The following is a 14,489-nucleotide window of genomic DNA, read 5'->3' as shown; positions in this document are numbered from 1 at the left end:
CTGGGTCAAATAGCAGATCAATTTTAAATTTTATGAGGAAATACTATATTGTTTTCCATAGTGGCTGCACCAGTCTGCATTCCGACCAGCTGTGTACTAGAGTCCCCTTTTCTCCACACCCTCGAGAGCACTTGTTTGAAGATTTGTGATGGCAGCCATTCTGGCAGGTGTGAAGTGATACCTCAGGTCATTTAAACTTGCATCTCTCTCATGATTAGTTATGTTGAGCATTTTTTCATATGTCTATTGGCCATCTGGGATGTCCTCTTTTGAAAAGTTCCTATTCAGGTCCTTCCCCAATTTTTTAATTGGATTGTCTTCCCGGTGTTGAGGTGTATGTGTTCTTTACATGTTTTGGAAATTAACCCCTCATTGGATGTATAATTGACTAATATGTTCTCCCATAGAATAGGTTTTTCTTTTTATTTTGTTCATGGTTTCTTTTGCTGTGCAGAAGCTTTTTAGCTTGTCTTTTCCTACATTTCCTTTGCCCTTGGAGATATATCAGCAAATATATTTTTCAGAGATTTGCCTGAGATTTTAACTATATTTTCTTCTAGAATTTTTATGGCTTGTTGACTTACATTTAAGGCTTTTATTCATTTTGAGTTAATTCTTGTGTACGGTGCACATTAGTACTCTTGTAGTTTGTTAAAAGATTTTGTTTATCTTATGATTATTTCGTACACTAGCAGAAAATTAATTTATTGGGAAAATGTGGGTCACCTCACAGAACTGATGGAAAAAACTGAGGAAGAAGCATACACAGACAATGCAGCTGGGACCTTGCTGCCCGGACAGTGACCTGCACGTGCCACCTGTGGCCTCACTACTAGTATTTAAGAACTATCACTGTTGCTGTATCCACCAGTAGCCTGCTGAAACGCTTCCACATGCCACAGCATTTAATCCAAAATTCCTCCAATACTTATGCATCACTTTTTCTAGCATTCTTGGCAGAACAGCTACTTGGTCAAGCCTATGTCATTTCAAATAAAAATATATCTACTTTAAATTTTAAAAATATCTGAGGACACTTTTAATTTCAGATAGTCAATACTTAAAGATCAGTCTATTAAAAGTTTTGCACAACTACTCTCTAAATTTTTACAGGGTTTCACATGAGCATAATGGAATCAGACCTTGAGTATCTACCTATAAAAGACTTACCTGGGCCAAGCCCATCATGCCCTATGACAATCTTGCACAAATCCCCAAGGTGCACAGCTTCTAGGGAGAAGGTGTCAGTCTGTAACAAATCAAACAAGTATAGTTAGATCTAGACTATGAGTCTGATGTCGAACAAAAGTATAAATTTAGATATAGTAAAAAATGTGAAAAAAAATTAGGTTCATCCAGTAAATATTCAAATCTGTTTAAATTAAGTAAAGGTAAAACAACATTAATTTATAGAATATAATGTTTTCTAATATACCCAACTTCTCTTCACTACAAGTTTTTATTATAAAAGAATAAATTTGGGGACACTCTACAACCATATTTTTCAAATAATAACAATATAAATAGAATAATTATAAAATATACTAAAAGTTGCCATTCATTTGAACACACCAACTCTTTTCTTCCCTGGGATGGAATTTTCCAGGAATGTTTATGTGCCATTCACAAATATAATGTTTTTAAAGTAATTTTACAATATTGATGAAATAGCCCTGGCCAGTTTTGCTCAGTGGTTAGAGCTTTGGCCAGTGGACCAAAGAGTTCCGGGTTCATTCCCCAGTCAAGGGCATGTACCTGGGTTGCAGGTTCCATCTCACTGGCCCCAGTCAGGGTCGTTGGGGAGGCAACCAATCTATGTGTCTCTCTCACATCAATGTTTCTCTTTCTCCTCCTCCCTCCCTTCCACTCTGTCTAGAAACTAATGGAAAAAATGTCCTTAGGTGAGGATTAACAAAATAAATAAATAAATAAATAAATAAATAAATAAATAAATAAATAAATATTGATAAAATAGTATTTGAAATTTATAACATTTTTCTGAAGTCCCAATGTGCTGCTATTTGTGTATTTGTGTTTAAGCTCCAATGGCTAATGTATTCAGAATATGTGTAAAAGTAAGGAGGAACCCAGAGTTCTTTCGATAAAACTTAAGATAATAATGCAGATTAAAGTGCAAAAAAAACCCAAACAAACATGATGTATCATATCAATTGAAAATAATACAGAAACAAAACATAATCTTTTCGTTTGCATAATGTCTTATAATTTTTAAATATTTTCACGTATATATTATCCTTAAAAGTCACTCAGTGAGAAAAAAATATCCATTCTTCAGAAAAGAAGAAAAATAAAATCAGGATTAAAGCTCAGTTCCTCTTATATATAAAACTACTACATTTCTTTGTAACTACTCTGCCTCTCAATGAGTGGAATATAAAGAATATAAATAACAGAAAAAGCCATTAACATCCATTTTATATATATATATATATATATATATATATATATATATATATATACTGTCTGTGCCTGCTAAAGGTTAATAAACAATATTGTCATCTCTTTGTCCATGAAACAGATATGCTAGAAAAGGAGAAATTTCTATGTAATAACAGAAAATACTAGCAGAGAAAACTATTAGTTATAATATTTATGGCAACTGATGTAAAGAATGCTAAGAAATAGAAAAAAAATAATGAAAATATTTTCACACACTTAAATGCTGTTTGGGTCAGCAAAAAAAAAAAAAAAAGCTAAGATAACTAAAATATAATGGACCCTCCATGCTTTACTCAGTAAAAAAAATATATATATATATATTAATTGCATATTAATATTAGTAATAGTAAAAATAATGTAATGTATTCAGTTTCTACATTTGACAATGAAAGTTGTTGTGTTTAACAATATAAAGTTTAACAATATAAAGTTAGGTTTAAAATTAGACCGTGGGAAATTACTTCAGCAACATGTACTAGGCAAACCAAGCTTTTTTCTCCCATGGAGACACCATTTTAATAACAATAAATGGAACAGAGTACTTTTGTGAAACTGTAGACACCAGAAGGAAAGCTGTAGCACCAAGTCCAATGCATAATGAAGAAGCGACTCCTTAAAAAGAGGTAGAAGAGCCCGGCTGGTGTGAGTCTGTGATTGAGCATCGACCCATGCACCAAGATGTTGCTGGTTTGATTCCCGGTTGGAGCACATGCCCGCCCAGGTTGTGAGCCAAATCCCCAGTGGGGGGCATGCAGGAGGTGGCCAACTGATGTTCTCTCTCACTGATGTTTCTCTCTCTCTCTCTCTCTCTCTCTCTCTCTCAAATCAATAAAGAAAAAACAATAAAAAAAAAAAAAGGTAGAAAAGTTCATGACATTTTGGGTGTCCATGATTCTCCCACAACTTGGCATATGGAGGAAACCTTCTATACCACAGATCCTATGGTAGGACAGAAACAGAATAATAGATCATGCATACAAAATTCTGTTTTCTTTGGGGGCTGCCTAAGGAACTAATTTCTCTCTCATTTAACTTGGAATACTAATAGCAATGGCAGCATAGTTCAGAAGATAAACAGAGGCGAGTACTGTGGCATGTTAGTGCTACAGAGTTTCTGCAGTACAGCCAGGCAAATATGGAGGGCAAAATGTGCAACAGACTATGGGTACTGAAGAAGAAATACCAGCAAGTAGCTAAGGAAAATCAAGGCAGTTATAAGTACATATACAAGCCTAGAGAAGACACATAGCCAGAAAAAATTTTGAGAGGTTCTAGAAACTCTAACCACATTCATTGATGAAGGTCTTCCCCAGCACAGCCATTCCTTTAAGACTGAATAAGATAGGTTGTTTTTCAAATGCCCAAATGTCAACAAAAGATCACAAGGCATATAAGAAAGAGAGAAACATGATCTCATCAAAGAAACAAAATAAAACTTGAGAAATCAACCCTAAAAAAATGCAGAGCTCAGAGCTTCCTGGAAAAAAAATTTAAAACAAATGTCTTTAATATGTTCAATAAGCTGAAAGATAGCAAGGAAAATCACAAAACTAAATTAGAAAACAGATGCATGAACAAAATGAGAATATCAACAACAAAAAATTAGAAACAATAAGAAAGCACCAAACAGAAAATCTGGAACTGATAAATACAGTAACTGAATTAATAAATTCACTTGATAATTTCAATAGAAAACTTGACCAGGCAGAATAAATAGAGCAAACTTGAAAATAGGTCACTTGAAATCATCAAAAAGGGAGAAAAATTAAAAATATAAATAGAGAAAAGTGGAGAGCCTAAATGACTTATGCAAATGGAACAGTATATGCATATGGGAAACACAGAAGAAAAAGGGACAAAAGGTTTATTAAAGAAATAATGAATGAGAATTCACACATCTGGTGAGAGATGTAGACATTCTATTTTATGAGGCTCCTAAATTCTCAAACAGATTCAACTCAAAGAGATCTTCTCCAAGATACATTATAACCCATTTTTCAAGGCTAGCGTGACCCTGATACCAAAAAAAGAATACTACAAGACACAATATAATCAAATTGTCACAAGTTAAAGAAAAAGAGACAATCTTGAAAGCAACAAGAGAAAAGTGACTCATCATGTACTAGCAAACTTCTCTAGGCTTATGAATGGATTTCTGAGCAAAATCATGCAGATGCAAAAGCAATGGCATAATATATGAAAATTTCTGAAAGAAAAACCTGTCAACCAAGAATTCTATACAGATGTAACTGTCCTTCAAAAATGAAGAAAAAAATGAAGAATTTTTTAGATAAAACAGAAGCTGAAGGAATAAATTAACACTAGAATGCCCTATCAGAAATGTTAAAGGGAGTTTTTCAATCTGATAGCAGCATAAGCCAAAAAAATAAAATAAAATAAAATTTCCCAATGAAGGTAAGTACATGGACAAATACAGTAACTTGCACTGTAATTTTGCTGCATAAGTCTATCATTTTACTCTCATTCAAAGATATGTTTTTATTGATTTTAGAGAAAGAAGTGGGGGGAGAGAGAGAGAGTGAAACACCAGTGTGAGAGAAAAACATAAATAGGCTGTCTCCTGTATGTGCCCTGACTGGGGCTCAAACCTGCAGCCTACGTATGTGCCCTGACGAGGAATCGAACCCACAACCTTTCACTGTATGGGATGATGCTCCAACTAACTGAGCCACTTGGCCAGAGCTACTTTTAATTCTTTCATAAAACTAAAATACAAAAGCATATAAAATATGTTAATAGGTATACAATGTACAAAAGATATACTTTGTGACATCAACAACAAAGTAGGAAGGTGGAGCTCTTAAGGAGTAAAGTTTTTGTATTGAAGTTATCAGTTTAAAATTGTTTGTTGTAACTTTGAGATGTTTTGTATAATCAGAATAGTAACCACAAAAAAAAAAATCTATAGAATATACACAAAAGAAAAAAACCTCTCAAATACATGAAATAAATATTAATAGAACTCAAGGGAGAAATAGATAGTAACATAATAATAGGATGATATATCAATGCCCTACTTTCAATATGGATACAGAACTAGATAGAAGATCAATCAGGAAACAAAGGACTTGAACAACACAACCTAAGACACATACAGAACTCTCCATCAATACATACAGCAAATATACATTCATTCTCTCAAGAGCACATAGAATGTTTTCCTGGTTGATCACAGTTAATGTCACAAAACAAGTCAACTACAAATTATATTGAAATAAACCAAGTATCTTTTATAACAACAATGGAATAAAACTAGAAATCAATAGCCCCACCCCCCCCCAAAAAAAAACATGGAAAATCCAAAAATATGTGCAAATTAAACAGCACTCTTTTTTTTTTTTTTTTAATCCTCACCCAAAGATATTTTTTCCATTTATCTTCAGATAAAGTGGGAGGGAGAGAGAGAGAGAAAATAAAACATCGATGTGAGAGAGACAGAGCGACTGGCTGCCTCCCACCCAACCCTGACTAGGGCCAGGGACCAAACTGCAACCGACATATGTGACCTTGACCAGAATCAAACCTGCAACACTTTGGTGCACAGAGCGAGACTCTAACTGCTGAGCTAAACCAGCCAGGGCAAACAATACACTCTTAAACAAGCACTGGGTTTAAAAGTAATCACAAGGGACGTTAGAAAATATCTGGAAACAAACGAAAACATAACATAACAAAATTTATAGGATTATAGCAAAAGCACTGTTAAGAGGGAAGTTTATATCTATAAATGTTTACATTAAAAACAAAGACATACCTCAAATCCACAAACTAAACTTACAAATAAAGGAACTAGAAAAAGAAGAACAAACTAAACCAAAAGTTGGCAGAAAAACATATAATGAAAATTAAGCAGAGGTTAACAAAATAGAGAATAGAAAATGATAAAAAGTAAGAAAACGAAGAATTATTATTTTTAAAGATCAACAAAATGAACAAACCCTAGCTATATTAACTTTTTAAAAAATGAGAAGGCTCAACTAAAATCAGAAATAAGATAAGGAACATTATAATTGATGTCACAGAAATAAAAATAAGAAAATTTGACAACCTAGAAGAAATAGATAAATTCCTAGAAACACACAATCTACCAATAGAAAAAAATATGAATCATGAATAGAAATCTGAAGAGATGTATTAGTAAGGAACTGGAGGAGTAATTAAAAAAACAAAACAAAACAAAAAAAAACCTCCCATTACCAGATAACTCACAGGAGAATTATAAATATAAATAAAAATTTTTTTAAAAAATAATTAACACCAATGCTCCTCAAACTCATCTTAAACATAAAAGACAAGGGAACACTTCCAAGCTTATTCTATGAAACCAGCATTACTTTCATACTAAATACAGACATGACAAGAAAACTACAGACCAATAACTTTGATAAACATTGATGCAAAATCCTCAATAAAACACTAGCGGACCAAATTCAATGACACATTAAAAGAATTATAAAAATGACCACATAAAATTAATTCCTGGAATGAAAGAATTGTTCAACATATGAAAAATCAATGTAGTAAACCATTATAATGAGTAAAGTACAAAATCCAGATAAGTGTCTCAATTGATGCAGAATAAATGTTTCACAAGTTTCAGCACTTTTCCATGAAAAACACACTAAAAAAACTTAGGGTGAGAAGTAAATTACTTCAAAATACTAAAGACCATCTATAAAAAAATTCAGAGCTGACATTATACTCAACTGTGAAAGACTGAAAGCTTTCTTGTAATCAGGAGCAAGACAAAAATGTTCACCTTCACCCTTTCTAGTCAACGTAGTACTAGACGTTCTAGCCAGAGAAATTAGTCAAGAACAAATAAATAAGTCATCTTTTAAAGTGTAAAGAAGAAATAAAAATGATCTCTTTCAAGATAACATGATTTTCTCTGACAACCCTAAAGATTTCACAAAAAACTATTAAACCTAATAAATAAATTCAGCAAAAATGCAGGATACAAAAGCAACACACAAAAATCAGGTGTTCTCCCTTCAATTATGAACTACCATCAATATGAGTTTAGGTTTCTAAGTTGATGCTGTTGCTAAAAGAACACCTCAGTTGACATGCCGGGTTCTCCAGAATATATAAGACTAGGGACTAAACAGAATCCTGCTGGAAAGTGCAGCCAGGCAGAAAGTGCAAATCTGTTGTCTGGAATGTCAAACCTGAAAATAAAATATGTTGCTTTAAATACTTAAATAGTTTCTATACATTAACAATGACCAATGTCAAAATGAAACTGAGAAATTAATCCCATTTATAATAGCATCAAAAAGAATGAAAAACAGGAATAAACCTAACCAAGAACTTGAAAAACTTATACATCGATAAATGTAAAACACTGCTGGAAGATATGAAAGCTAACAAACATAAACAGAAAGACATCTTGTGTTCATGGATTGGTAGACTTAATATTGTTAAGATGTAAATATTACCAAAGCAATCTACAGATTCAACACAATATCAATCAATATCACAATAGCATTTTTGTAGAAATGGAAAAAATCTATATGGAATCTCAATGGATGATGAACAGTCAAAATAATCTTTAAAAAAACTTGAATGTTTTATACTTCCTGATTTCAAAATTTGCTGCAAAATTACAGAAACTAAAATGGTGTGGTACTGACATAAAGACAGAGATACAGACAAATAGCATGAAATAGAAAACCCAGACATAAACCCTCATATATATGGTCAAATGTTCTTTGACAAGGCTCCAAGACCACTTAATGGGAAAAAGAAAACCTCTTCAATATAGTGTTGGGAAAACTATATCTCCACACACACTTGAAGTTGGACCTTTGAGCATATAGAAAAAATTAATTCATAATGGATTAAAGATCTAAATGTAATAAGCCAAAACTAAAAAATCCTAAGAGAAAATATATGGGGAAAGTTTGAGAACATTAGATCTGGCAATGATTTCTTGGACATGACACCAAAAACATAAGCAAAATAGAGCAAAATAAACAAATGGGATTATATCAAACTTAAAAATCTTTTGTTCATATCAAAGGATACAATTTAAAAAGTGAAAAGGCAACTTATAGAACCAGAGAAATTTGCAAATCACATATGTGATAAGAGGTAAATATCCAAAATATATAAAGAACACCTGTAAGTCAACAACAAACAAATATCTTGATTTTAAAATAGCAAAGAACTTGAATAAAACTTTCTCCAAAGATAATATGCAAATGGCCAACAGCATTTGAAAAGACATCAACATCATTTAACATTAGAGAAATGCAAATCAAAATCACAATGAGCTATCACCTCACACTCATTAGGACGGTTACTATAAAACATACCACCCCCCCAAAAAAAACAAAACAGAAAATAACAAATGTTGGTGATACTATGTGTAAACTAAAATCTTTGTGCAGTGTTGATAGAATTGTCAAATGGTGCTATCATTATGGAAAACAATATGCTGGTTCACCAAAAAAATCAAAAATCAAACTTCCATGTGATTCAGCATTCTCACTTCTGAGTATATACCCTAAAGAATTAAATGGTGGGTAGTAAAGAAATATTTACACACCCACTACATTATTCACAACAGCAAAGAGTTGAAAACAACCAAAATGTCCATCAATGTGTTACTGGAGATCTGCCTGAGACAGAGGGGGCTCAGCTCTCCCCTTCTTGGCTCTTGCCACACTCGCAAGAAAGAATTCAGATGAGTGACAGAGAGCAGTTGAAGCAAAGCAAGTGAATGTATTAAGAAAATACTTAGCATGAAGCACAAGCAGGCAACTCAGCCAGTATAAGTGCACCACCTGATGGGGGTTCAAGGATTTTATATATTTCTCCCTACAGGTTTCAAGATTCCCCTGCCAGATAGACTAGATTTCAAGGTACACCTTTTACATTATTGTGGCTTTTCCCAGAATTTATTAGAACATCTGACAATTTTATCTTGGCAAGTCCTAAGACTGCTGACTTCTTAGTTCAGTGCGTGAGATAAACTCCCCCCTTTTCCCTCTTCCCCTCCTCCTGCCCTAGCAGCGATCTTTTCTGCCTAACATTCCCCCATCAAGTGATACCATCCATATGTTTTTGTTTTTGTCCCCCAGGCTTCATCCGTCCTTGGGTTTGGCTGGCACAAATGGCATTATTTGGGTCTTTGTTCTCTATCTCCCAGGCCAGGGTGATTTAAGCTATGTATGGAGAGGTATAAACCATTTGCTCCCAAGTGTCCTTTTTTGGAGAAGAGAAAGTCTTGTGCCAGCTGCCCAAACTGTTCGGCCTTGTTTAATTCTCTTGTCTCAGTTTCCCCATTCTACCTGCCCAGAAATTTTCCTAATTTCTTACTATCCTGCCACAAATAGATTAATGGATTTTAAAAATGTGATATATGCATACAATGGAATATTATTTAGCCTTACCAAGAAAGGAAACCCTTTTAAATTCTACCGCATGAATGAACCCTAAGGATACTATGCTAAATGAAATAAGCCAGTCACGAAAAGACAATTATTGCCTTGGCCTGTTTGGCTCAGTGGTTAGAGCATCAGCCATTGGACCAAAATGTCATGAGTTTGATCTGGTCAAGGGCATGTACCTCGGTTGCAATTTGTCCCTGGCCCTGGCTGGGGTCATGTGGGAGGCAACTAGTTGATGTCTCTCTCTCTCTCTCTCTCCCTCCTCTTCCCTCCCTCTCTATCTGAAAAAGCAGTTGAAAATATCTTTCGATAAGGACTTAAAAAAGACAATTACTGTATGATTCCAATTATGTGAGATATCTAAAGTAGTTCATAGAAACAGAAAGCAAAATGGTGGCTACCAAGACCTGGGGGAAGGGGAAATGATTTGTTTAATGATTATGTTTCAGTTCTGAAGGATGAAAATTTCTGTATATCTGTTGCACACCAATGTGAATACAGTGGAACCTTGGTTCTTGAACTTAATTCATTCTGAAAGGCTATTTGAGAAGCAATTTGTTCAGAAACCAAATCATTATTTCCCATTAGAAATAATGTAAAATGAACCAATCTGTTCCAGACGCCCAAATGATTCCCTGTTTTAACCTTTCTTATATGCAGTACATGTTTAATGTACTGTTTAATCTATAAATAAACAGTTTAAAAATAAAAAGAACATGAAATGTAAATGAAAATTTAAAAAAAGGAAATGAAATGTCCAGTCTAAAAATGAAAATCTACATACACACTAGAACTTACCTTTAATGTTGACAACTACTGATGACTGAATATGAAGAGGAGGGATGGGGGATGTTATCGTTTGGAAGGAGAGTCCCTTTTCACAAAAAATCAAGTAGCGATTCTTCTGGGGTTCTTTCTCTCTTTTGTCTCCTTGCTCCACTAGAACTTACTTCAGGCTCATTGGGCTTCTGTATCACTAAAAACCTATCCAATGATGTTCATTTTTGCCTGCATTTCAACACTTTCCTGAAGGAAACATTGCATTATCATTGCAAAGTTTATCCCACGGTTTGCTACTTCCTTGTCAGGGTAATATATCTCAGTAAATATTCACAACACAATTTCCTGAGATGTTAACAATGTGAGGTTTAGCAGTAAACTGACTCATACTCATGCATTCATCCTTTGTTTGTTGCCTGAGACACACATGACTGGTCATACAGGTATCAGCATGAAAGAGCTGTCGGGTTGAGAACCAACATTCTGTTATACATCTGGGATTGTTCTTTTTGTGAACAACTTGGTCAAGAACCAAATTGTTTGAGATTGGAGACATCTGAGAACTGAGGGTTGACTGTATACTTAAAACTACTGAATTGTGTACTTAAAATAGTTAAAATGGTAAATTTTGTTTCATGTATTTTACCACAATTAAAAATAAATCAGACAGAACTTTTTCGTCACTTACTTGTCCTCTTAAAAAATTGATGGAACTCTTCGATCGAAATAATTGTCTGGATCCTGTATCTCCCTTTTCCCCATGGATTGATATGTAGACATTCGCTACTGTCCCAGCATTCCAAAGCTCACCTGTTGCCACAAGCACTTCATACACTGTCACTGACAAAAGAAAAATAAGCTTCATATGCCAAGCATTACTTAAATGACAGAAGAACTATAATATGTATACACATATATGATCAAGAGTTCCAGTTTCAGGTAAGATAGAATGACACACTGAATACAGCTATAAAATCTTGACAGAATGCATCGAGCAGCTATATAAAGACTCTGAAAAATAAAGAGCAGCAGGAGGACTGGCAAAGAAGACCAGAATTTAAAGTACCAACAAGTGGCAGTGACTACCATTTTCTTATTTTTCACCTTCTGTTATCTCCCAGCTGGGACTCGACGTTTTAGGAACCTGGAAGTAGGCACTGGAGCTCAGGAGAAGCCCTCTTGGTCTGACTCAAGAAACAAGAATGCCTAACACATAGAGAAGGTGCAGACATTGTACCATTATTTTCTCTCATTTCTCCATCCTCTCACATCCCAGCAGCTGGGCAGAGAAGCACACAGGAGCCAACCCTCTATGGGAAAATAACTTTTACTTCAATGAAGAGGAGCTGGACTTCAACAGGGTGAAGCCAACATCCATTGCTTTCATTCCTCTCTCTATTTCCTCTTACTATTGCTTAGCCCTGGACATAGGAAGACTGCATTAAGTGTACAGAAAAACTAAAGCACCAATTAACCAGCCAAAAAAGAAACAGAAACAAAGATCCTATTTAGTATAACAAAGACTTTGAGATCTAAATCAACACATAAACCTCCATCCAGGCCCCAGACTCCCCACTGGATAGGAGACACGTGGGGCAGATCTAAATAGCACCACAAAGCTTTTAAAACTGAAGTGACATTGGAACCACGGCCCACAGATGACAGGTTAGAATATGTAACCTGAAACTAAGTGGTCGACTGCCTGTTAAATCAAAAAGAGGAACATTCTCCATAAGATTTAAATAACTTCCAGTGTCTCAAATAATAATATTCAAAATATTCAGGATATAATTCAAAATTATTCAGCATATGAAAGAAAATCTCAACTCACATGGGAATAGACAATGAAGACACAACCAAATTCAAGATGACAACTGTATTGAAATTATCTGAAAAGAGTTTTACAGCAACTATGATACAGATGCTACTGTAAACAATCATGAACACACTTGAAACCAATAAAAAATAAAAGTCTTAGAAAAAACAAACAAACCAGAAAACTTGAAGGAACAAATGGAAATTTTAGACCTGAAAAATGCAAAATTTAAAACTCACTGAATAGGGTCAAAGAAGTATAGAGAGGACAGAAGAAAGCATAATTAAACTTCAAGACAAATAGAAATTATCCATTCTAACAACAAAGAAAATATTCCTTTAAAAAGGGACCAGTGGAAAGTAATAATAATAAAAAAAAAAAATCCATGTCATGCAGTATTTGAAAAAGACAAGTGTAAAGGTCAAAAAATATTTTAAGAAATAATGGCTAAAATTTTTCTAAATTTGGCAAAAGATATACACCCATTCAGCCATTAGGAAAAAAAAAATTTGTGACAACATGAATGGACCCTGAGCACATTATGCTAAGTCAAATAAGTCAGACAGAGAAAGACAAATACTGTATAATCTCATTAGGTTGTAGTTACCAGAGAAGTGGGAGAATTAGATAAAAGTGGACAAAAGTACAAACTTCCAGTTATAAGATAAATAAGCACCAGGGATATAATGTACAACAGGATGACTATAATTAATAGTTGTATACTATATTTGAAAGTTGCCAAGAGAATAAATTCTAAAAATGTCATCACAAGGAAAAAAATGTTTTTCTTTTTTCTCTTTTGTATCTATTTGAGATGATAGATGTTAACTAAACTTGTGGTAATCACTTCACTGTAAGTCAAGTCATTATGCTGAACACCTCAAATTAATACAGTGCTTTATGTCAACTACATCTCAATAAAACTGAAAGAAAAAAAAATGAACAGGAGTCTTCGCTATTAACTGATATATTCAACCAGGGGGTAAATTATGGAAATTGAAATGCAAAATAGTTGTTTCAATAAAATAGCTTTCACAGGACATCAGCAAGATACTGGAATGGGAAGCTCCAGTCCCGTTTTCTTAGGAAGACACCAACTTAACAAAACAAACCAACTGCCTTAGTAAACTCTAGAAACTATAGGAGGTTCATGTACCGAGGCAAGCCCAAAGCCAAAAAGACCACATCAAAGCCCCTAAGAAAATTCGTAGCACTGAACATGCCTAAACCTCTCCTCCCCAGCACACTACAATACAAATGGCAGAAAATGTCCAACACCTAGCTTATCCTTGGGGAGTAAAGAAAAAAGTGAAACATATGTCCAACATTCTGGCTTTTCAAGTCTCTCTAAACTACTGGTTTCTGTCTTGCCTAATCAAAACACTGACAGGCATGAGCACAGGGTACGCTCTACTGAGAGCAAAAGCAAGCACAACAGCTTTGCGCAGCACCAGAGAGAGTGCAGAACTGCCCATGTACACCCAGGGAAGCTCCCGAGTAAACACACATAAACCTTTTCAAGTAGGAGATTACACACATAATCAAAGAAGAAGCAAAGCTTGAAAAGGATAGAGGAGTCTCAAGAATCTCTAGTAAGGCTACTTAGTGAAGGTCTTCCTGTATATGAAGCCAGTCCACAAAGACAGTTTCTAAATGCCAAAACTGCAACAAAAAATCACAGACATAACAAACAGAAATATGGCCCAATCAAAGGAACAATTTAAATCTTAAGGAAACCAACCATAAAGCAATGGAGATCTATGAATACCTGGTGATGAGTTCAAACAACAATCTTAAAGATGAACAATGAGTTAAAAGAGAACATAGACAACTAAACAACATCAGAAACACCATGTACCAACAAAAGGAGAATATCAAAAAAGGTACAGAAACTTTAAAGAAGAACCAAAAGAAATTCTAGAGCTGAATTGAGAAATTCACTAGACAGAAATTCATTCATTAATAGTAAACTTGACCAGTAGAAGAAAAAGTGAACTTGAAGACAGACACGTGAT

General features: G+C 34.3%; 1 protein-coding gene across 1 annotated transcript in view; it reads right to left on the bottom strand.

Annotated features, from left to right (window-relative positions):
• Window positions 1-14,489, bottom strand: part of RP1 (RP1 axonemal microtubule associated) — a 175,940-nt gene that overhangs the window by 77,921 nt on the left and 83,530 nt on the right. Inside the window, exons 7-8 of the mRNA XM_036264024.1 lie at window positions 11,347-11,498; window positions 1,171-1,249 (exon numbers count right to left, since the gene is read on the bottom strand). Coding sequence (XP_036119917.1) covers window positions 1,171-1,249; window positions 11,347-11,498 — 231 coding nt within the window. The remainder of the gene's footprint in view (window positions 1-1,170; window positions 1,250-11,346; window positions 11,499-14,489) is intronic.

This window comes from Molossus molossus, unplaced genomic scaffold (genome assembly GCF_014108415.1).
Source record: "Molossus molossus isolate mMolMol1 unplaced genomic scaffold, mMolMol1.p scaffold_m16_p_16, whole genome shotgun sequence".
NCBI classification, from domain to species: Eukaryota; Metazoa; Chordata; class Mammalia; order Chiroptera; family Molossidae; genus Molossus; species Molossus molossus.
The sequence above is the reverse complement of the archived record's forward strand: the minus strand, read 5'-3'. Positions and strand labels throughout refer to the sequence as shown.